Raw genomic sequence first — 21,311 nt, 5'->3', positions numbered from 1 at the left:
CCCTCGCCCCCCCTCTCGCCCTTTCGCTGCTCTTTCTCTGTCCCTGCATTCTTTGCTTCTCCGAGCTCGCCCTCTTCGCGTCTCCCGTCGTTTGTCGCTGCACACGCTCTCGCCCGTTTCTCGCTTCGCTGTCTTTTGCTCCGCTCGCTGTCTGTTTCTCTTCTCGCTGTCTCCTCTCTGGAGTACCCATTATGAGCCAGCTTCACGAGAATGGCCAGTCGGGGCTTCCTTCCGCGTCTGCCGCGCCGGTAGGCACTTCCGCGTCCTCGGGAGGCAACGCGCCTTCCAGCGGAACCAAAACGGAGTTCCTCGGATCTCCCAAGTCGATTCAGCAGACTGGAGACGTTCCGCCGCCGAGGTTTGGACATACGTGCACCTGCGTAGGAAACCACAAAGTCGTCGTCTTTGGAGGCGCCGTTGGCTGTAAGAAAGAAAACGCGTGCGGCCACGGTCCCGATACCCTATACAACTCACCACGCTCTCGCCAATCCACGGGCACAGATGTATACATATATACACATATCTACACTACATATAGATATGGATGCAGATTCACATATTTGGATATATATATATATACATGTATACATGTATATACAAGGGGTAGATTCGTTCAGGTGGAGAACATGCACGTGGAGGAGTCTGTTCGATGGACGAAGATGGTCAGGGGACAGGAGGGCGCAGGACCTGTAGCGTGATCTGGGTGGGGGAAGATACGCTCTTCCGAAAGTTGCAAGACAGGCTTCGTCGCTGAATCGGAGGTGAACCTCGGCAGGCCTTGGCCCGTTTCTCTCCTTTCTTTTCTCAGCTGCAGGAGGTTACTCAATCACAAACGAAAGCTACTTGTATGACAACACTGGATGCAGATGGTACCACCTGTTCGCTGAAAACCCGCCCCCACCTCGCGCTGCGCATGCGGCGTGCTGTGTAGATACACTCCAGCTGGTCGTCTTCGGCGGGGCGACGGGGGGAGGCAGCTTGAGCGCAGAAGAGGTGAGAATTGTTTGCATCTGTCGCTCGCCCGAGAACGACACTGCGCTTCTCTGTTGCATATATATATATATATATATATATATATATATATTTCTCTCCGTGGACGTAGGTCTTCATCTGTGAATCGACGTATCTATTTCCTTATCCGTCTCTCTATCGACGTACCTATCTACTGATCCGTTTGTCTCCCCTTGTATATATATACCCCGTTTTATTTACCTGTCCATCTTCCTCTCGATATATACCTGTATATATATATATATATGCATTTGTGGGTGAGTATGTGCGTGTTGATTTCTTCTTGTGGGTGTATTCTCGAGAGTTGTGCCTTGAAGTGTTTGTATTTCCTGGTTTTTCGCGTGCCCACGCCCACGCGTTTCTCGGGTTAACAGTGGAGGGGAGTCGAGCGTTTTTGCGTGCAGCTGTATCTGCTGGATCTCCGGAAGGATCCACAGCTGCAGTGGATGCCGGTGCCGCTCCAAGGGATCACGCCTGGCCGACGGTACGGCCATTCCATGGTCTACAACAAACCCAACATCATCGTCTTTGGCGGCAACGACGGGTAGGCACACTGTCAGCACCCGTGGCTGAAAGGCACGGGGCAGACCGGGCGAAAACTGAGGGATTCGAGAGACCGAAGACTGAAGGGGACCACACAGAAAAAGAGTCGAGAGACAAGCGACACTCGCTGTACAGAGCGGGCTTTCGATGGGCCGCAAGGGAGGCGGAAGACGGAAACTGTACACGGTTTTAATATCAACTTACTACAGACCATGGGAGAGCGAAGATCATCGAAAAGGTGACCCGTTCATGGAAATCACCAGAGACGGTGTGCACTCGCTCAGGACGGGGGGCCGCCACTCGCCACCCCCACGCGTTCTTTCGCCGTTTTCTTTTCAGAGAAAGACCGCTCGCCGATGTGTGGTTCATGGACGTCGAGAAGTCGCCGTTTCGCTGGGAGGAAGTCGTTTTCGAGTCTCAGGCTCGCCGACCCCCTCCGAGGGTTTACCACGCAACTGAGGTAGGGAGTGTAAGGTGCGCGCCTTCTGTTTTGTGTCTTTGCTTACTGGGTCCGAGGCGTGTTTTTGAGAGTCGCCGTTCCGCTTTTTGCCGGCCGAGAGAGGTCCCGCGGACACAGCGGTGTGCCGCAGGTGTATCTGTACATTTCCTCCAGGGGTTGAGAGAGACACCATCGGAGTCGACAGTCTCACGTGGCTGCGAGACCGAAACCCAACGGACGGATGCCCCTCTCTCGGGGCTCTCCTCTCCCTCCAACCTCCGCCTCCATCACTGATTACGACGCATGCACATACATAGGCGAAAGATATGTGTATTGTGTGTGAAGCGCTAGTGTGGATGGCACGGCTTTTTCTCGCTCTGTGTGTGCGTGTCGTTTTAGGTGTGCCGCGAAGGTCCAGCGAGCGGCATGATGGTTGTGTTTGGAGGCAGGAGCGCGTCCAGCAGAAGTCTGAACGACACCTGGGGCTTACGGCAACATCGCGATGGCAGATGGGACTGGATCGCGGCGCCTTCAAAGAAGCAACAAGCGCCGGAACCACGCTTCCAACACTGTAAGTTCTTTCATGCCTCCTCTTCATCCTTTTCCCTCGCCTCTTTTCTGTGTCCTTTTCCCTCGCCTCTTTTCTGTGTCCTTTTCTCTCATTTCATCGTCCCTTTCTCTTTCCTTTTTCTCCACTCTCCTGTCGTTCCTTTTGATCTCGCGTTTCTGTTACTCTCTTCTTTGTGGCCGCGGGTCCAGTGCTTCGTTTTTTCACTGCGCTGTAGGGGTTTGGGTGTCTCCTTTTTCGTCTTGCGTGTCGTCGCGTGTTTTTGGTTTCTCTTTGAGTGAGTGCTCTATGCATGCTTCTCGCCGCCTGGCTTTCGCTTGCTCCATCAGCGATGGTTTTCATAGGGTCCAAAATGCTCATCGTCGGCGGGCGGACTGATAACGACTGCACAAAGTAAGAACCGACTTAGAGCTCCATTTCTCCGATACTCGGCTCCTGTCCAGTGTACGAATCGACTTCTCGTTCTCGCGCCAAATATATTTTTCTATCTCCGTCCCTTTCTCCCTCTGCTTATCTGTCTCCTTCTCTTTCTCGTTATCCTTCTCTCTCGGATTCTCTTTTTTGTTCTCTCCTTCCTCTCCTCTCTCTCCTCACTCTCTCTCCTCTCCTCGTTCTCCTTTTCTTTCCCTCTCCCTCTCCTTCTCCTTCCCTCTTTCTCGCTCGGTTTCTCTCTCCGTTGTCCTGCGTTCTGTTTTTCTCGGTTTTTCGCATTGCGCCGTTTCGTCACGCTTCCCTTGCGCTTTGCAGGCCGTTGTCCACAGCTGTCTACGACACAGAGACAGTGGAATGGAGGTTCATTGCCTCAGTTGGACGGGTGAGAACGCGCGTGTGCGCCGACAAAAAGTGTTTGCGGAGTGTTCCTCCACTTTTGTCTCCCCAGCCCGTGTCTCTGTTTCTCCTCCGCTCTCGCCGTCTCGCGTCTTCTTGCGCCGTCACGGGTTCTCTCGCTCTTCTCCGTGTCACGCGACCGCCGTCGCCACCTCCCTTTCCCGCGGGGCGTGTCTCTCCCGCTCCTCGCCCGTCCGTCGCTCGTCCCGTTTTCGTCTCTCCCGTTTCTTCACCTTCGTGTCTGCGTCCTCCCTTCCTCTCTCCGCAGTTTCGCCACAGCTCCTGGACGCTCCGATCGACCGTCTACACGTTCGGCGGCTTCTCGCACGTCACGCAGCAACACCCGACGGCCGACTTAACTCTGCTCGACTGTTCCTGTGAGAGCGCGGGGAGAACGGGAAAACGGAAAACGCGAAAGGACGCGAAACAAACAAGACATGAGAGAGGAAAGACGCGACTCTTCACCTGCGAGAAGAAGCCGAGAGAACGGGGCCTGTCGACTCCTCACACCACCGGGCAGTTCATCCCTCCCTTTTGTGTCGTGTCCTCTCGCAGTGATTCCAAACTTTTACAACGAGCGAGAACGCGAAGACATTCGCCGCAAGCAGGCCTTGCAACAGGAACAGCAGCTGGCCGTGGCGAGCGCAGTCGCAGCGGCTCAGACGCAGCCCACTGCGCAGCCTGCGAGTGCGCCTCCTCCTCCCGCTCCTCTACCTGCGGCCGCGTCGCCGCCAGCCGTGCGTCCGGGGCTTTCTGGCCAACCTGCAGCCGTCGAAAAGGCGCGAGCGGCGCAGACGCCAAACGCCGCGCAGCCGCAGGCGCCCGTCCAGCAAACGTCCTTCGCCGCGTCCGGCTCTTTGCGGCAGTCCTGGGTTTTCTCGCAACGGAGTCAGACACGGCAGCTGGCGGACGTAGGCAGAGAGTGGAAAAGGAAACCGGAAAGCGGAACGGAAAAGAATGCGAGGAAAGGGCGTATAGGAAGAGACGGAACAAAAAAGGCAGAGAGAAAGAGTAAAGGAGATGTGACAGTACGGAACGGCGATCTCCGAGTGAACAGGGGAAGAAAACGGCAGGGAAGAAACGGCCAGAGGTTTTGAATGCAGTGTCGAGGCGACTGGATGAGGACGTGCCCAGCCTGTGTCTTGGTTTCTGTTTTTCGTCGCTTCCTGGATTCGGAAGAAGGCTCAGACCCCCAAAGTCGCGGAGGGAAACCGAAGACGGATTGCAGACGAGCTTTCGCGAGGCTTGGTGACGCTCTGTCAAGACTGGGGGAATTACGCTTTGTTTGCAGATCAAGCTCGCCTCTCACGTCTCGGTGGTGCACGAGACAGGCGAAGACTTCTCCTCTCTCGTCCGTCGGGTACGTCCAGAGGGAGAAGGAAGGCTGGGAAACCTTTTTCGACGTTCAAGGAAAGACCGGTTGGTCCGACCTCGCTGGCATCGTTGTGCTCTCACTTGCGTTGGGCCACATCCCCGGAAGGCTCTTCCCCATGTGGTGTCCTCTTTCGTTGCGCGTTTTTCTTGCTTTTCCGGAGACGCTTTCGAGATTCTCCGATGTCCACGCCTGCGCGAGAGTGAAACGAAGAACAGGACACGACGGTGACGTGACGGTTGCTCTTTTTTTCGCGTTTTGAGAGAGAGATCCTCGTTTTTGTCTCGCGACGCAGATTTCGATCGACCGCCTGGAGGAAGAGGGAAAGAAGATCAACAAAGAAGCCTCGCTGCAGGAGCCTCCGCCCACCCCCACTGAGTCGCGGCGCGAAATGCTCGCGGACAAAATCCTGAAACTCCTCCTGAGGCCGCTCATCACTCAGCAAGAGGTCTACGCCACCTTCAACACAGACGCCCCCTTCGCAATCTCCTGGAACGATGTAACATATCTCTGTGATGTGGTAAGGGATATTCCGTATCTATATATATCTATAAACATATATATACATGAATAGATAGATAGATATAAATATAGAAGCATCGTGCTGACGCGTGTCTCTATATATGTAAATGGAGGACAGCTATATGTACATATATACCTACATATATATATATATATATATATATATAGATATAGATATGCATGCATGCGTGCATGTGTGCATGCGGTTTTATTGATGGAAGAGAATTTGCATTTTCTTCGTTTTTCAGGTGCTGGACATTGTGAAGAACGACGACATGGTGCTCCATCTTCGCGCTCCGATTAAAGGCAAGCTGACTGGGAAGAGGCGTTCGTTTGCCTTTTTCGTGTTTCTTGCGAGAGATGCACAGCCCACTCCCTGAGTTTTTTCGCACGCCTCTCCCTTCTTGGCCGCATGCGAGGCTCGCACACACAAAGAGGTGGCGGTGTGGAGGTTCACACAAAAAGCCTGCGTACAGTTTGCTTCCGCGTTTTTCGCGGTTTTTTCCCTTTTCAGTCTACGGGGATATCCACGGCCAGTACTATGACCTCATGCGGCTGTTCCACTTGTACAAGATGCCTGTGGAAGAAGAACGAAGCGACGAATTCATCGGAGGGTCTGCCGCCTTGGGGCAAAACGGACCTGGCTCCGCAAATGCCGGGGTTGTCGGGGACATCGACACAAACGATTATTTGTTTCTCGGAGACTACGTCGATCGAGGTCTCAACAGCTTGGAAACCATCTGTCTCCTCTTTGCTCTTAAAGTAAGACCAGTTTCTCCATATCTCTACCTGCATCAATCTGGATATCTCTGTACGTACATCTCGAAATATACCTTGGAATCCATCTACACATCTCCATATATATATATATATATATATATATATGTAGATATATACATATATAGAGATGTATGTGTGTGCGGGTGTATGTACACCTACGCGTGTGGCAGCGTGTCTCTCAGGGTTTGACTGCCTGGAGATCACTCACGTATTCATATCTGTCTTTGCGTATATGCGGCTGTACGTGTGTGTGGCTGTACATGTGTGTGTGTGTGCGGTTTGTGTGTCTTTGATCGTTGCTTGCTTCCAGGCCAAGTATCCCCGGCAGATTCACCTGCTTCGAGGCAACCACGAGGATCCAGCAATCAATTCGCTCTACGGCTTTCAAGACGAGTGCAAGCGCCGACTGCGTGAAGACCCGTTCGATCCGAGCAGTTGCTGGCGCAAATTCAACCTCGTTTTTGAGTACCTCCCGGTCGCTGCCATCATCGACGATTCCATCTTGTGCATCCATGGCGGGATTGGCGGAACGATCTCCTCAGTCGAGGATTTAGCCGCGCTTCAACGCCCTCTCAAAGTGGCTCAAGTCCCCCAAAATGTCTACGTAAGCGTGTCTCCACATGCAACACCAAGAATATTCGTGTGTGTAGGTGTGGGTATATTTCTGTGCATGTGCACATGTCTATATTTGCATGCATGTGCACATGTCTATATTTGCATGCATGTGTACATGTCTATATTTGCGTGCATGTGCATGTGTGCGCTTGTAGATGTGAACGTTTTTCAAAATTCGGCAGTCTGGGTCTGGGTTTACCGACTTCTCAGCAGCGTTGTTTGTGGGTAGCCTGTATATGCCTGGACAAAGGCGTTTTGGCGAATGCAGCGACTGCGCCTTCGTCAGTGGAAACTGCACGTCTCGTGGGACTGAATGAGCGCACGTCAAGGCTTCTGCGGGCGAACCCCTGCGCGGAGTGTGCATCTGCTCGAAAGAAGGCCAGAAGGAGAGCCGTGCGTGGAAACGCGGAGACTCCGCAACGCGAGAAAAGAGGTGTCTGAAGTCTCCGTCTGTTCGGATCTTTTCCGATCTTTTCCGGTTTGCCGCACTGTCTGCTTGCCGCATGCAGGAGCAACGCGTCACGGATTTGCTGTGGTCAGATCCCACAGACAACGACAGCATGTTGGGGGTGGTGCGAAACGATGTGCGGGATCCAGACGGCTCAGGGAGAATCTACAAATTCGGTCCCGACCGCGTTCACAGGTTCCTCGCAGAAAACGATCTGCAACTCATCATCAGGCAAGCAGCGACAAGGAACGACGCAGTCACTCACGGGGGGGACGACCAAGTCGAGGGAGCGTCTCTCTAGCTTTTTTTCTCGTGGACGTGAACGCGATCGTACAGACGATGCAAACGGCAAAAGGGGGAAGAGAACGGTTCGCGTGCATGCAAATAATTGAAGCTGTACATGCTTGTACTAGATCTGCAGTGAGAGAGCACTTCAGAGATCCACAAATCTGGAGTCGCGAGTGTATTCATTTAGTAGAAAGACATATGTATATCCACGTATGTTTATGTAATATGCACGTTTTTTGGATGGCCAAATCGCGTCTATATGCGCAGCACATACATTCATACATCAATATAATATATATATATATATAAATACCTAGGTATATAGGTTAAAGGCATTTTCCCTTTCTGCTGCAAGTGTCTGTATAGACGTGTGTGTCTTCTGTGAAGGTTTTTTGTCTGTGGAGAATCCGTTCCTTGCGGGCCTTTGGCTATGGTTTCCCCTTGAGATATATGTGTGGAGTTTTTTCAGAGCACACGAGTGTGTGATGGACGGTTTCGAGCGATTTGCAGGAGGCAAGCTGATCACTCTCTTCTCAGGTGAGACTGTCGCCACGCCGCCGCTGTCCGAGAGAGTCAGGTGTTCCTCTTACCAATGTTCTTCCGTCTCTTACCGTGTGTGCTTATGTGAGAAAATGCCGTATCTTTTTCGATGTAAACAAATATTTGTAAGGTAACTATGTATATCTGTATAGGTGTATTCATGTAAATCCTATAGCTATTTGTGTATCTGTATGCAGATCCGTCAAGAAATGTGTAGGTATACGTAGACATCTACGTGTAGACGTGTGCCTGTCGCTCTAGTGACACGTGTCGTCGCCAGCAGATATAGCTGATGGTGCAAGTGAAGTGGAGGCGGATACCCTTCGCCTTTCGTTTCTCATCTTGTCTGATTCGTTTTTCTCTTCAGCAACGAACTACTGCAATCATCACCAGAACGCCGGTGCGCTTCTCTTTATTAGACGCGACATGACCGTCATCCCGAAGTTGATTTATCCCGCAAATGCTCCTTGCCAGTACAACTCCTGGTGCGTTTCTCCGACAAAAACTGCCCTACAGATAGATCCATCTATACACACATTTCTACGCATGCGCACCGAGACAGATGCACGCATGCAGAGAAATAGACACAGAGAGGCCATGCTTTCTCTCTCTCTCGCCCCGTCTCCATGTATATATACGTGTGTCAGCCTATGGACATATATATATATATATATATAGAGAGAGAGAGAGAGAGAGAGACAGATGTAGATAGATGGATAGATGGATAGAGAGAGAGATCTGGTTGTGTGTATCTTGAATGTCGAGTGCCGAGATAGAACTGCGCATTGGAGTTGGAGAGAGGCTGTCTGCTGCATTTTTTCCTGTTGCAGGGATTCGAGAATGGCTGAGCTTCGTCCGCCGACGCCGCCTCGAGCTGCGCCGCGCATGCGCGAGAAAGAGTTTGGAGCTGGCGGGTGATGCTTTTTGCGTCGAGAGTTTCTCCGTTTCTCTGTTTTTTCCCGGTCGCCCCGCGAGTTTCTGCTCAGAGAAAAGAGACTGCCACAGGAAAAGCGGAACGAACTGCTTGATCGCAAGCATCTTGAGGAGACGCTTGCCTTTAATGTTCCTTACTTCTTTGTCGATTCTTCCGCGGGATAGAGATATATATATGTATATATACATTTATGGTATATGATATATATATTTCTGTGTGTGTGATAGTAGAGAGGTCAGGACGAAGGGGAGAGAGGATCGGTTTGGCGAGGGGAAAGAAGACTGTGTGATTTTGAAGAGAGTGCTCTTTTGAATGGAGTCGAACGCGAAACACTTGCGAGGCGGAACTGGTTCGGGTCTCTCCATACGCGCGCCGTTTTGTGTTTCAAGAAACGCGAAACTGAGTGCCGAACACGCAGGCTTCCAAAGCGAAGAACAAGGAGACGGGGTGGGTTCTGCCGCGCATGCAGTGGGGTTTTCTGGTGTACGGCTCTGCCTTCAGCGCCTCTCGCTCGTCGAGCCTCCGAACTCTGGAAAAACTTTTGTGCATTGGGGCGGAAACGCTCGAAAAGGATCTCATCTTGGCAAAGACGTGAAGCAAACGACGCGCATGCATCTCGGCAAATCGCTTCTCGGCGACTCTGCCGCTCTCGACGGCCGACACTCTTCACAATTCTTTTTCTCTCCAGAACTCTCTACTGCACGGAGCATCAAGCAGCGTCCCGCCAAAACACCACGCAACATACACAGCCGCACAGTGATATATATATATATATATATATTCACGTGTTTCGTATTCATAGGCGCGTTTGTATGCATGTGTACGTATCCAAAAAGTTATATATATGCCTGTATCTATGCACGATACGTATGTACAGAATACACGCTGGTGCAACTAAACAATGAACCACGGCACACACACACACACACACACTATATATATATATATATACTATATATATATATTGATGAGGGTTTAGTGGGAGGGCGCCGTTGTGGGATGTCAGCGATTCGAAAAGGCCAAACGCGATCGACTTCTCGGGACTTCCCCTGGAGTGCATGCGCGTTTGTGCCTGACGTGGAAGGTTTGAACAGGAATCGTTTGCCTCTCACGCGGGCGTTTCTCGGGCAGAAGGCTGTGTTTTCCTCTCCTTCGGTGACTGGCTGTGTACCGTAGACCGCAGGCTGTCTGTTCTTCACACATTTCACTCGGATCCTCGGTTTTTTCGTCCTCTGTACGACGCAAGTGTGTGTGTCTCCGTAGGCGCTACGTCCGCTCGCTTTATTCGAGGGAAGAACCGGAGACCGGCAGGAGACTGAGACTCGTCACGACACCTGGCGAGAGCTACGTTTGCGCGATTGAGGGGTTGGGCACACCAAACACGAGGAGGGGTGTAGGATCCTCACGCTCTGCTAAGCGTTGTGCAACAACTGACGCACACCCACGGCAGCGTTGCACTGTTTCTGGAACGCACCCCCGGGAAGAAACAGAGGAAAGTATCTTTGCGTCTAAACACCGCAGCGCGCAGGTTCTTAACCTGTTCCCATGGGGCGCAAACTTAGGGAAACACGAGCTTCTGTGGAGACACAGACGCTTCGCTCTCTTCTTCTGCTTCGCAGTTTCTGACGCAACGATCTGCCTTCTTAGACGGGGTTAACATGCGATTCCTGTGCACGCCTTGGCCTGCATGGGGGACGCAGAGAACCCAGCAGCCAAAAGGTGAATCCTGCATTTCTGAACGTTGACTTGAGCAGGGGTCTCTCCACGCTTTTTCGCCACAGCTTCCTCGTGAGCCGTCGTGTTGGAGGAAACGGCCATTCCAGTAGCGACGAGCAGGAGCTCTCAGACACTCTGTGAAGCGCCAGCGCCTTCCAATGCTAGAAACAGGAAAGACGCTTCCACTGGAGCAAGAGCCCCGCCTGTCGCCGTTCTATGCCCCGGCACCGTCCCGCTTCCTCTCGCCGATCCCCCTGCTAAAATCAGCGATCCGCTGGAGAACTAGACAAGCGAGACGAGAGCGTCGGGGACACGTGCACACACCCTGCGTGGGTTTCTTGCGCTTTGGGGAGTCTCACTCGACTCTTTCCGCGCTTCTCTCGTGCCTGCATTTCTGCAAACGACGCCTCCTGTACCACGTCGCGTGCCTACGAAACACTTCCGCTTTGTGCGGCTGGGCCGCGCACACCTCCCGGCGCCCTCCTTTCCTTCCTTTGTCGAGTTTCTCCAGCGGATTCGACGGCCGGAAACTGGACAACATCGAGCGCTCTCCACCTGTGGCCAGTGTACGTACACTGCAAGAGAGCACCCTTTTGTGTTTTCCGTTTTCGGTCGGCTGTCGCCTGCGCCTCGCACACCCCCCGTTCTCGGACAAGGAAGGCAGAAGCCGAGAGACCAGCACGCGCGCCGGCTTCCCAGAATCGCTCCCTTTCTCGTTTTCGCTTTTCCTCGGCCAGCCTTGGCCGTTTTCGGTCTTTCGTGCTCTTGCTGAGGAGATCTTGTGCGCCGGTTCTTCTGGGGCCTCGCGACACACAGTGGTCTTGTGCAAGTCGCTCGCTTTTCTTTTCTCAGCGCCGCCGTGTCGCGCGCCTCTTCCCGGGGGGAGGGGGGGGGGAGACGCGCGGGCTGTCTTTGCTTTTTTCTGCGCTTTTCTTCCTTCTTTTTGTCGGCCGAGAGTTCCCATCCTGTCCTTCTCGGGGTCGTGACGCCAAGGCTCTACTTCTTTCCTGCGCTCACACGCGGTGCGTCGCACACTTCCCGGGTTTCGTCCTCGGAAAAAGCTTGTCTTTCTGAAGCGAGGCACGCGTACAACACTGTCTCGAGAAGTCAGTGCTCGGCAAACGTGAAGTTTCCAACTTTCCCGCCCTCGCGCAAAGAACTTGGTTCCGTTCCCAACACCCATCGACGCTCCCTCTCATGTCTTTGCACGAGGCCTGCTGCCTCTCGCGCCGATGCAAGCGCCGGAAAACGGCGAGATTTCTGCCCTTGGCTTTTCACACAATTCCACTTTCTTGCTTTCGCTTTCTCTGTGTCTGAACGCTTTCTCTTTTGTCGCCTGACCCTCGGCAACCGCGCACCGCCCAGATGTGACCTGTAACACCGCAACGTCGAAGAAATCCAAGTGTATCTGTGCATGCTAGTCTGTCTCTCTCTTGTTTCTGCGTTTCGTCTAGGTTTCCTTTCTCTCTCGTGCCGCGTGTCTCTCGCCTCGCGCTCGGCTGATTCGCAGCCGCACACTGTCTTCCTCGCCCGTTCTGTCCGGAAGCACACTCTCGACTGACGCTTCGCTGTCTCCGCGCTGGCTCCATTGAAGTTGAAAGAGGAGACGCGCCCGAGGAACGAGAGAGAAAAGGAGCTTTGCTCACCGAAAGACGGAAAAACGCACCGGCCTCGACTCCCGCCCGTTTTCGGGTGTGTGTACACCGCGTGCACACCGCATGGCGGCCTCCATTGTCGTTGACTTCTGTCTCGTTCTTCAGTGAGCGCGGTCTCCGATCACCTTTGTCTTGTCCAGCAGTCGCTTTTCGTCTGGTGATACGCCTCTCGCCTGTTCCAGAAAGAGGATCAGGAAGGACGCGTTCTCTGGTGTACCCCTCGCATTCGTATTCTTTCAAGCCCTGCTGGGTGGGCGTTCCCTTTTTTCTCCCCCATGGCGCTCAGCTTCGCACGCCGCCCGGCGGCCGGCGTGAAACTCGCCGTTCTCGTCGCTTTTCTGGCAGTTTTTTGTCCGGTGCTTCCGAATCTTTTCTCGAAGGAAGACTCCCTCGGGCGTCCCGTGCCCAGAGGTGTCCTCGTCACCGACGCCGCTGCGTACGCGAACAAGAAAGGTACGTTATTCGCGAAACAAAAGTGGCGATGCGTCTTGTTCCGCGTCGGCAGCGGCGCGGAAACACGGTTGTGTGTCTATCTCCGCTGTTTTCGCCAAACTAGAATCCTACCTGTACGCCCTTCTGTACTGCGTGTGCGTCTAAACATGGGCGTAGGCACGTGTGTACGGGCTCTGGATGGCTTCGGTGCCGCGACGTCGAGGCTGTTCACACCGATTTGTCGGGAACAGGAAAATAGCCCTGTCCTGTGGGGGAAAGAGGAGGACGACGTTGGAAGCCTGACAGATTTGCTGTGCTGTCCTTCTCCTTTCGTTGTCCCTCTCTCTTTCGATGGCGATCTAGCCTTCGTCCTGTGGCGTCGTTCCTCGCCTCTTTACGCGCTTCTCCTCTCTGCTCTCCCCTTTCTCCATGTCTGTCTGTGTGTCGGCTGGTCTCTCTTTTGGTGTACGCCTCGCTTTCTCGCTCTCTCGTTTTCTCGTCCTTTCTCTCGGGTTGGGCGCTCTGCAGGATCCCCGACTACCCCCTGACTGTCTTTGTTGTATCACTACGTGGGGTTCACTGACTTGGATCCGGTAAACGCAGGCATCAAGATGTTAATCAGGAGTCCCACTCCTCTATCCTCCGCAGACAAGGGTGGGTATATCTGCGCTCGCGTTCCGCTGTCTCCTGTCCGCTGTCTCCTGTCCGCGTTGTCTTCAGTTTCCGTCTCGGAGGTTTCCTTCGACAGTCACATCGAAGACATTCAGTGGTGTGGCGTCGATCACCGCACGATTCTGCTCAAGACACGGCGCGGCCGGCTGTACCGTTCGCAGGATGGCGGCAAGTCGTGGACCGAAATCACGGATTTGTTGAAGCCGTCGGAAGGGAGCTCGGCAGCCGTGGCGGTCGATTCGATCATCGTCTCGCCGGTGGACAAGCGCGTGGTGTTGATTGTCGGGTCGAAGCGGAACCACTTCATCTCCGAAGACAGTGCTGCGACGTTTCGGCGCCTCAAGTACAAGAACACGATCCACAACTTCCACTTTCATCCGACGCGGCCCAAGTTCGCGATCTTGTCCACGTGGACTGACGCCTGCTACGCTAGCGGCGGCTCCGGAACCTCGCGCACCATCCAGCAGGACTGTAACCACCAGCTGTTCTACACGCGGGACCTCGGCAGATCTTTCAAGCTCGTCGCCGACTACGTCGTCCAGTTCTCCTGGGGCGACAAGAAGCTCGGAAATACGGACCACATCTTCTTCACGCAGCACCGCGGGCGGTCCGGCGACCAGCCTAGATACGGCGGATGGGTAAGGACGGGAAAACGGGACGCAAAAACGGACACTCCCAAGAGCCCCAGAGAAGAAGGGGGAGAGAAGAGACAGGAAGGGGGAGAGAAGAGAGAAGAAGAGAGACAGAGAAGTAGAGAGAAAGATAAAAAGAGGGAGGAATAGAGAAACAAACACAGGGAGGAGACAAACACAGATAGAGAGGTCCTGAGTTAGAGAAGGAAATGACATGTTCGTTTTGCGTGAACGTATGTATCGACTGCGTCTTGCGACGCGTTTTCCGTTTTCTCTCCGTTCAGTCAAAAAATGTCGACTTGATGTACACTCCGGATTTCGGTGCAACAATCACGCGCCTGGTTTACCGCGGAAACAAATTCCTCCTGTCGAACGGATATTTCTTTGTGGCGAAAGTCAAAGACGCGGGCAAGCAAACGGTCTCTCTCCTCGTCTCCACCGACGGAGGCAAGTCGTTCCAGGTATGTCCCCTCCCTCGTCTCTTGTTCTCTCCTTCCTTATCTCTTGGTCTCGCATTCCTTATCTCTTGTTCTCTCCTTCCTTATCTCTTGTTCGTCCCTTGTTCTCTTTCTGGTCGGGGAGTAACTCTGTGCAAGCAGAGAGACGTCGCGGCCGTTGACGAGCAGGACCGATCCGACGTCTCCGGTGCTTTCTTGTCTTCGTTTCCAGCTTTCACCTACCTAACTGTCCGTATATTAATAGATGCTTGTACCGAAATATGTATATGTATATGTATATATATATATATATATTGTATATGCATGTATACACAAACCTTGATCATGTCAAGGCCCGTATACGCGTGTGACTCTGTCTGGAATTCCTCTTTATCTACAGCCTCTGTGTCTCTATGCATATTCGCAGGTGTACGTACATACCCATATACATACATATCCACCTGTTTACTTGTTTACGTTGTAAATATATATATATATATATATATGAGGGCGTGCGGATATGTCAGTGTGAGGGCGGGAGAGACTCTCGGTCGACGTCTCCTGTTGGTTTTGGCGTTCTCTGCAGATGGCGAAATTGCCCGTGGAAATCGAGGAGAGGAGTTACACGGTTTTGGACACATCGGAGGACGCAATTATGCTGCATGTGAATCACGGCCACGGCAGTGTAAGGCTTCAGCGACACACACACAGAGGCAGAGCCTTGCGCAGACTCGGAAGTGCATTTTTGTCGCCTCTTTCTTCCAAGAAAACGCCCAAGCCTGTTGGGTTTAAGCCTGCTCGAGGCAAATCGCTGCGGCTGCTTCGATGGCTTTCCGGAAAGACGATCAACCAGGCACACGCGCACACAGCCCGTTTTCAGCGCTCTATCGAATCCGTCGCACCGATATTCTGTCTGCAGAGTACAGTGTACATACGCTGCACATCTGCCTAACTAGATATGGGTATTTGCGTGTATGCGTATCCCTCAAAATAGACCGAACACCACTCCTTTGTGTGTTTGTGTGGTTCCTTGCGTGTGGACGTTTCTCTCTCCTTTCTGCTGCGTCGTTTATCTTCGTTGCGTTTGTCTCCGCCTTCGCGTCCTCTGTTTCACTGCACAGAAAGGCGACACGGGGAACGTGTATATTTCTGACGCAAAGGGTGTGCGTTACTCTCTGTCTCTGCCGAACAACATCCGAACGAGCACGGGCGAGTGCGAGTTCGACAAAGTGCTGTCTCTGGAAGGGGTGTACTTGGCGAATTTCAAAGACACGATCGACGCCTCGGCCACGGGCTCTGAAGGCGCAGCGTCTGAGAAGAATCAGGTGGACGCTGCGGGCGAGAAGTTGACGGAGGAGGAGATCGAAGAAGAGGCGGAGGGCGTGCAAGTTGACTTGGAGAAGAAGCACAGGAGCGTCGCGACGCGAAGCAGACAGGAGGAGGTGATCCGCACCGTCATCTCCTTCGACAAGGGCGGAGTTTGGTCGTACCTGAAGGCGCCAAGGGTGGACAGCCGTGGCCAGAAGATCGACTGTCCCCCGGATCGCTGCTGGCTTCACCTGAACGGCATCACGCGCTTCAGCGACTTCGCGCCCTTCTACTCCGTCGAAAACGCCGTCGGAATCATCATGGGGACAGGGAATGTCGGCAGTTACCTTCGCCCCGAAAAAGACGAGGTCAGACACCCGAGAAGAGAGACGGAGGGGAAGGCGACGGAAAGAGGGCGAAAGGGAGAGAGATCAAAAGAAAGGAAAAGACACAAAAGAGAGAGAACGGAAGAAGAGAAGAGAGGAAGAGTGGGAGGTAGAGCGTGTGAGCGGGCGTTGGCGAGAAGCGTGGCGTTGCGTTCGCGCGGACTCGGCGAGCTCCGGAGAAAGAAGAGGCTCTTTTGTTTCTTCAACGGACGCTGCCTGTGTCGCTCGGTGTGTCCTCTCTCAGGCGAACACTTACCTCTCTCGCGATGGCGGAGTAACGTGGATTGAAGCCCACAAAGGCGCCTTCATCTACGAAATGGGCGATCACGGCGGGCTGCTCGTCATGGCGGATGACACAAAGAAAACGAATCAAGTGCGTCTCTTTCCTTCTCCCCCCTGTCTCGCTGTGTGTTCTTCTGCGGCGCACTTCTCTCCACTGTATTGTATATCTGTTGGGTTTCAAACGGTCCAGTGGCCTCTTTTTTCCCTTCTTCCCCCCCAGATGCTGCTGCCTCCCTGTCGACTCGTCTTGTCGCGCACGCCTTGCGACGGATTTCGCTCTCCTCTGTCTCGAATTGTCGTCCTGTTCGGGCCCGCAGTCTCCACCTCGCCCCTCACTGTAGCTTTTGCCTTGTCCCGTTGCGACTCGTCTTTTCGTCTGTTCCTCCCCGCGATCGCTTTTTCTCCTGCGTTTTCGCGCACGGGGTTCGCCTCTTTTTGTCGCTTCCGGCTAGCCTTCTGGGCTCAAAAGGGGGCGAAAAGAGACAGATTCCCCTCCAAGGTGCGTGCGAATCCGCGGCCTTCTGGGCGTTTCGGTTACTTGGGTTCCCTCTTTTCTGCGGCTCTTTCCCGCAGGTGGTCTTTAGCTGGAACGAGGGGCAAAGCTGGTACGACTTTGAGCTCGGCGCCTCGCCGCTCTTCGTCGACAACATCGTGATCGAGCCGAATGCGTCGAGTGTCGAGTTTCTCCTCTACGGCAAGAGAGAACAAGACACTGCAGGTTAGCGCCGACACCGATTTCCAGCGATTTTTTTGGTGACGTTTTGCGCGAAAGACAGGCATTTCCAACGCACAGGCAGCAGACAAGACCAGACACAGAGAGACAACACCGGGAGGCGTAGCCGACAGATGGACAGAGCTGAGAAGAGAGCGGGAGATGATCTTTTTTCTCTAGAGGCAGCGAGGCCTGCCGCGAGGAAGAAATGCAGAATCCACGTTGCTCACGGAGGGGCTGGGGCAGACACCGAGCGTGGTTCGTGCCTCGCGTGGTGGTTTCTCTGCCAAAGTTTGCAGGAAGAGGCGTGAAAGGGACGACCGCGGCCGGGGGGACCAGACAGAGATAGAGCGAGCGACAAAGAAAGAGAAGACTCGTGGGGGAGCGCAGGTTCTTTTGTGTTTGCGACAAGATCTTGGGAAAAACGAAATGAAGGCGTGATCATGCCATGCCGCGTGGTGATGCGTTCTCAGGTGTCTTGTTCCACCTCGACTTCAACGCGCTGAATCAGCAGCAGTGCAAAGGCATCTGGGCTGCTGACTCCGTCAGCAGCGACTACGAGACATGGAGCCCGTCAGGTGCGAAAAGGCGAATCGGTCAAAGCGGAACGGGAGAAAAGGACATGGAAATTCTCTTTCCTCACGTATCCATGCATATATATGCGTGTCTATTGTATAGAGGGAGATGAAGCTTTCTCTCTCTCTATGTATATATATATATATACAGCATATATATATATATATGTCATGACGGACAGAGAGAGGAATTGTGTTCGCTATGTATACACGCGTGTAACACAAATCTGTATACAAATATATATATATATATATATATGCATTTGCATGCTGGAGGTTGATTTTGTGGGGCATTCTTTCACAGACGGGCGTGCCGGAGGAGAGAAGTGTATCTTGGGGAAGCACATCACGTACACCCGAAGAAAGCAGACTAGCGAGTGCTTCAACGGTCGCGACTTTGATCGGCCGAAAGTTTCCAAGGTAAGCGTGTTCTCGATTTCCCTCTCTCCACGCTGTTCTCTGCCGCTCCTTTCCTTGGCGGTTGTAGCCTCGTGGACAACCCCCGGAAGGCCGTGTTGGGCGCGACAAGGCACACTCTCTATGCATCGGCGACTCTCGACATCTGCGTCTCTCGAAATGGAGACATACACCTGCTGAAAGACGGAAACGCTCTGTCCATGTAAATACCCTGCCGCCTTTTTTCACCTTCGTGTCCACATGTGCATGCTAGTGTATCTTAGCTAAAGACAGAGAAGGCTTTTTTATCTCGTTATTTATCCATAAACATCTACATATATATACATATATACATATGTATATATATCTATATATATATATATATATATATATATGTATATGTACATTTCAGAATGTGCCTCTTTATCTGCCTGCGCAGATGTGTGTGTGACAGTACCTAGGCTGTGTCTCTGCGCGCGTTTCGCAACACATTTCCCGAATGTGTGGGTTTTTCCCAGGTTTGTCCGTGCACCATGGAGGATTACGAGTGCGAATTCGGCTTCGCACGGTCCATCGGATCGACGCAGTGCGTCGCGACTGACGCCGCCGCCGCCGCTGCGGCGACCGCGACGGGTCTTGCGCAGTTCACAGACGAGAACGACGCGGCTGCAGCCGCCGCCTGCACTTCCTCCTCCTTCTTCTACACCTCCGCGTACCGAAAAGTCAGTCCGCAAAAGAAAGAAGAGAAAAGAAGGGAGGAGAACCCCCCGAAGGAAAGGCGTGAAGAGAGGTTTGCTTGACACTTGCGCGTCTCCCCTCAGGTTCCCGGCGACGTCTGCGAGGGAGGTTGGATGCCCGAGAAGGTAGCGGTGCCTTGTCCAGCGCACTCCCCCGTCAGTCGCGGAGGGAAGACTGTGCTGCTCCTCCTTCTCTTCATCGTCGTCGTCATGATCGTCATCAACTACCTGTCCAAGACCGGAAAGCTGAAGAAGTTCTTCCGGAACGCAGGTGCGCGCAACCTCTCCGTACGGCCTAGCTTCGCTTGTCGCCTCCGTCTTTTTTTTTCCCGTTTCCTGTCGGTTTCGCCGCCCGTTCTCCTCTGCAGTACGCTTCCTCTCTCGCTCGTCTTTTCTGCACGCGCGCGCTGTGCATCTCCTCTCGCCCGCGCTTCTTTTCGCAGGCTTCGACAACTTCGCAAATGTCTCCTACGGCCTCGTGGGCGGATCCGCGGCGGGGCCAGGCAGCTGGTTGGACCAGGAAGCCGGCGAAGGTCGACGGGGCGAGGAGCTCGGCGACAGATCCAAATACGAACCCGAACTCGGATTCATCGAGGCCGAACAGGTTCGTGCGCGTACACGGTTTCAGCGCCTTCGCCTCGGCGCGTCTACCTACTATCTGTAGCTTCCATTTGTCTCTCTCTACATACATGCGAATGCATATGTATATACATATGTATATCTTTTGTGTATGCAGCTGTGTGTCAGTGTGTGTCTGTGTGTCTTACTCTCTCTCTTTCTCTTGGTGTACTGTCTCTGAGGTTCTTCGCTGTCTCCCTTCTTCGCCTGTTGAACTTACGCTTCACCGCTGTAGATCATTATGCATGAAGAGATAGCTCTGTTTGCCGATTTCTCTCTATCCACAGCATTGGAAAAGGCGCGCACACTTTTCTTCCACAAGTTTGGATGGGAAGCTGCGTCGATGCGTGAGACGGCGCGCCGCGCCTTGCGTGCGTGTGTTGACGCGACCGTCGGCAGTTTGTTTCTCTGCCGATCACGAAGCGCGTCAGACGCTGGCATCCAGACGCGGCAGGGAGTTTTTCGGGCCTGGTTCTGCATGCGTTTTTCAGGACGAGAACGAAGAAGACGCGCCGACGCTGATGACTTACGGAAACGCGGCAGGCGGGCAACGCGCGAACTCAGGGATTGCTTCTCGCTCGCCGAAACGGAAGGAAGAAGACGAGTTCGAATTTGAAGACGCAGGACGCCCGCTGTTCCCATCGCACGTGAGCTCGCGGGAAACTGCTGTCCACGGAGGTTCCGGTTTGCACCCGCGAACAACGGCTTCCTCCTCTTCCGACGAGCCTGTGCGTTTTCCACGCGACGCTCCCTCTCAGAGGGTCACGAAAAAAACAACAGTTTTTCGGCTGCCAGGCACTGTCTATATATATATATATATATGTATATATATGTATATGTATATATATATATATATGTATATGTATATATTTATGTATATATATATATATGTGTATATATTTATGTATATATATGTGTATCTAGAGTCTGGGCTTTGCGCGTGGGTTCGTGGGAAAAAGTACATCTGTGGGGAGAGTCAGTGAGACGAAAGAGAAGGGAGTGTCGCTACAGACGCTTGTGGCATATACATGTCTACATATATATATATATACTTTTCTGTAAGAAAACAATTCGCTAGAATACATGCATTACATATACTACATGTAATCTATAGAGTGGGTAGGGTGGGCCAACCAGAATCCGTCTATTCCGTTGTATAGATGGAGGCGCACGCAGGAAGGAGAGAGTTTTCGTCACATGGGCGTTCCACACGAGGGGAAGACTTGTAGGCAGAAATCTGTCAAGGTAGACACAACTTGTTTCGAGTGCAAGGCACAAACTGAGGTGATGGCGAGGGCCGAGACACGGAAGTGTGTCTCCTGCCTCCTTTCAGTTGGGAAAAAGGTAGGGAGGTGGCTTGGCGTCTGGTGTGTGCGTGTGCCGGTAAAAGAGAGGCTGCCTCTGCATGCAGCGGCGCGTGTGGACTCTTGTGATTTCGGCAGATCCCCCGGCTGGCGCCGCCGCGTTTCGACGAAGAGAATGTCGAACTCCTTTGAAAGCAGACTTTTCCTTTCTCTCTTCTCTTCGCTCTGCGTGTCCACCCCGCATCTTTTTCTTTCCCTCTTTCTCATCCCGCGTTTGGGCTTTCCTGGTTCGCGCCTTTTCTTTCGTCTCACTTGACGTCTCTTCTGTCGCCACTTGGCCGAGTGTATGGACAGCTGGAAATTTGTCTAGAGCGGGGGTCTACGGTCTTCACCTGAAAGCGTCTTCTCTCTCCAGCGAAGTGAGGACGGGAAGGCAAAGATGGAAGTGAGTGCACACAGACGCGAAGGAAGGAGAGCGCGGAGGCGTCAGTCTCTGCGAGCGCCATGGGTCCAAGCGAGCGGGAAGAGGCGCGTTTTCGACAGCACAACGGACGGTGTGAC

At 53.1% G+C, this 21,311-nt stretch overlaps 2 protein-coding genes across 2 annotated transcripts; both read left to right on the top strand.

Annotated features, from left to right (window-relative positions):
• Positions 1-191: 191 nt before the first annotated feature.
• On the top strand, positions 192-8,872 carry NCLIV_042420 (serine/threonine protein phosphatase, related; the record flags this gene model as incomplete). Its single annotated transcript, XM_003881159.1, has 18 exons — positions 192-423; positions 809-993; positions 1,416-1,555; positions 1,894-2,014; positions 2,393-2,564; positions 2,891-2,954; positions 3,309-3,375; positions 3,658-3,766; positions 3,945-4,300; positions 4,681-4,749; positions 5,057-5,281; positions 5,532-5,610; positions 5,798-6,045; positions 6,374-6,667; positions 7,188-7,321; positions 7,884-7,951; positions 8,322-8,439; positions 8,785-8,872. 18 exons carry the CDS (start codon positions 192-194, stop codon positions 8,870-8,872), a joined length of 2,769 nt encoding a protein of 922 aa, XP_003881208.1.
• A 3,662-nt stretch (positions 8,873-12,534) lies between these two features.
• On the top strand, positions 12,535-20,942 carry NCLIV_042410 (putative sortilin; the record flags this gene model as incomplete). Its single annotated transcript, XM_003881158.1, has 14 exons — positions 12,535-12,712; positions 13,412-14,001; positions 14,280-14,456; positions 15,019-15,117; positions 15,554-16,108; positions 16,371-16,499; positions 16,982-17,126; positions 17,594-17,698; positions 18,000-18,115; positions 18,610-18,813; positions 18,913-19,099; positions 19,272-19,432; positions 19,938-20,093; positions 20,889-20,942. 14 exons carry the CDS (start codon positions 12,535-12,537, stop codon positions 20,940-20,942), a joined length of 2,856 nt encoding a protein of 951 aa, XP_003881207.1.
• Positions 20,943-21,311: the final 369 nt, after the last annotated feature.

The sequence above is a fragment of the Neospora caninum genome, chromosome IX, assembly GCF_000208865.1.
Source record: "Neospora caninum Liverpool complete genome, chromosome IX".
Taxonomy (NCBI): Eukaryota; Apicomplexa; class Conoidasida; order Eucoccidiorida; family Sarcocystidae; genus Neospora; species Neospora caninum.
This window is presented reverse-complemented; position numbering and strand designations above follow the sequence as displayed.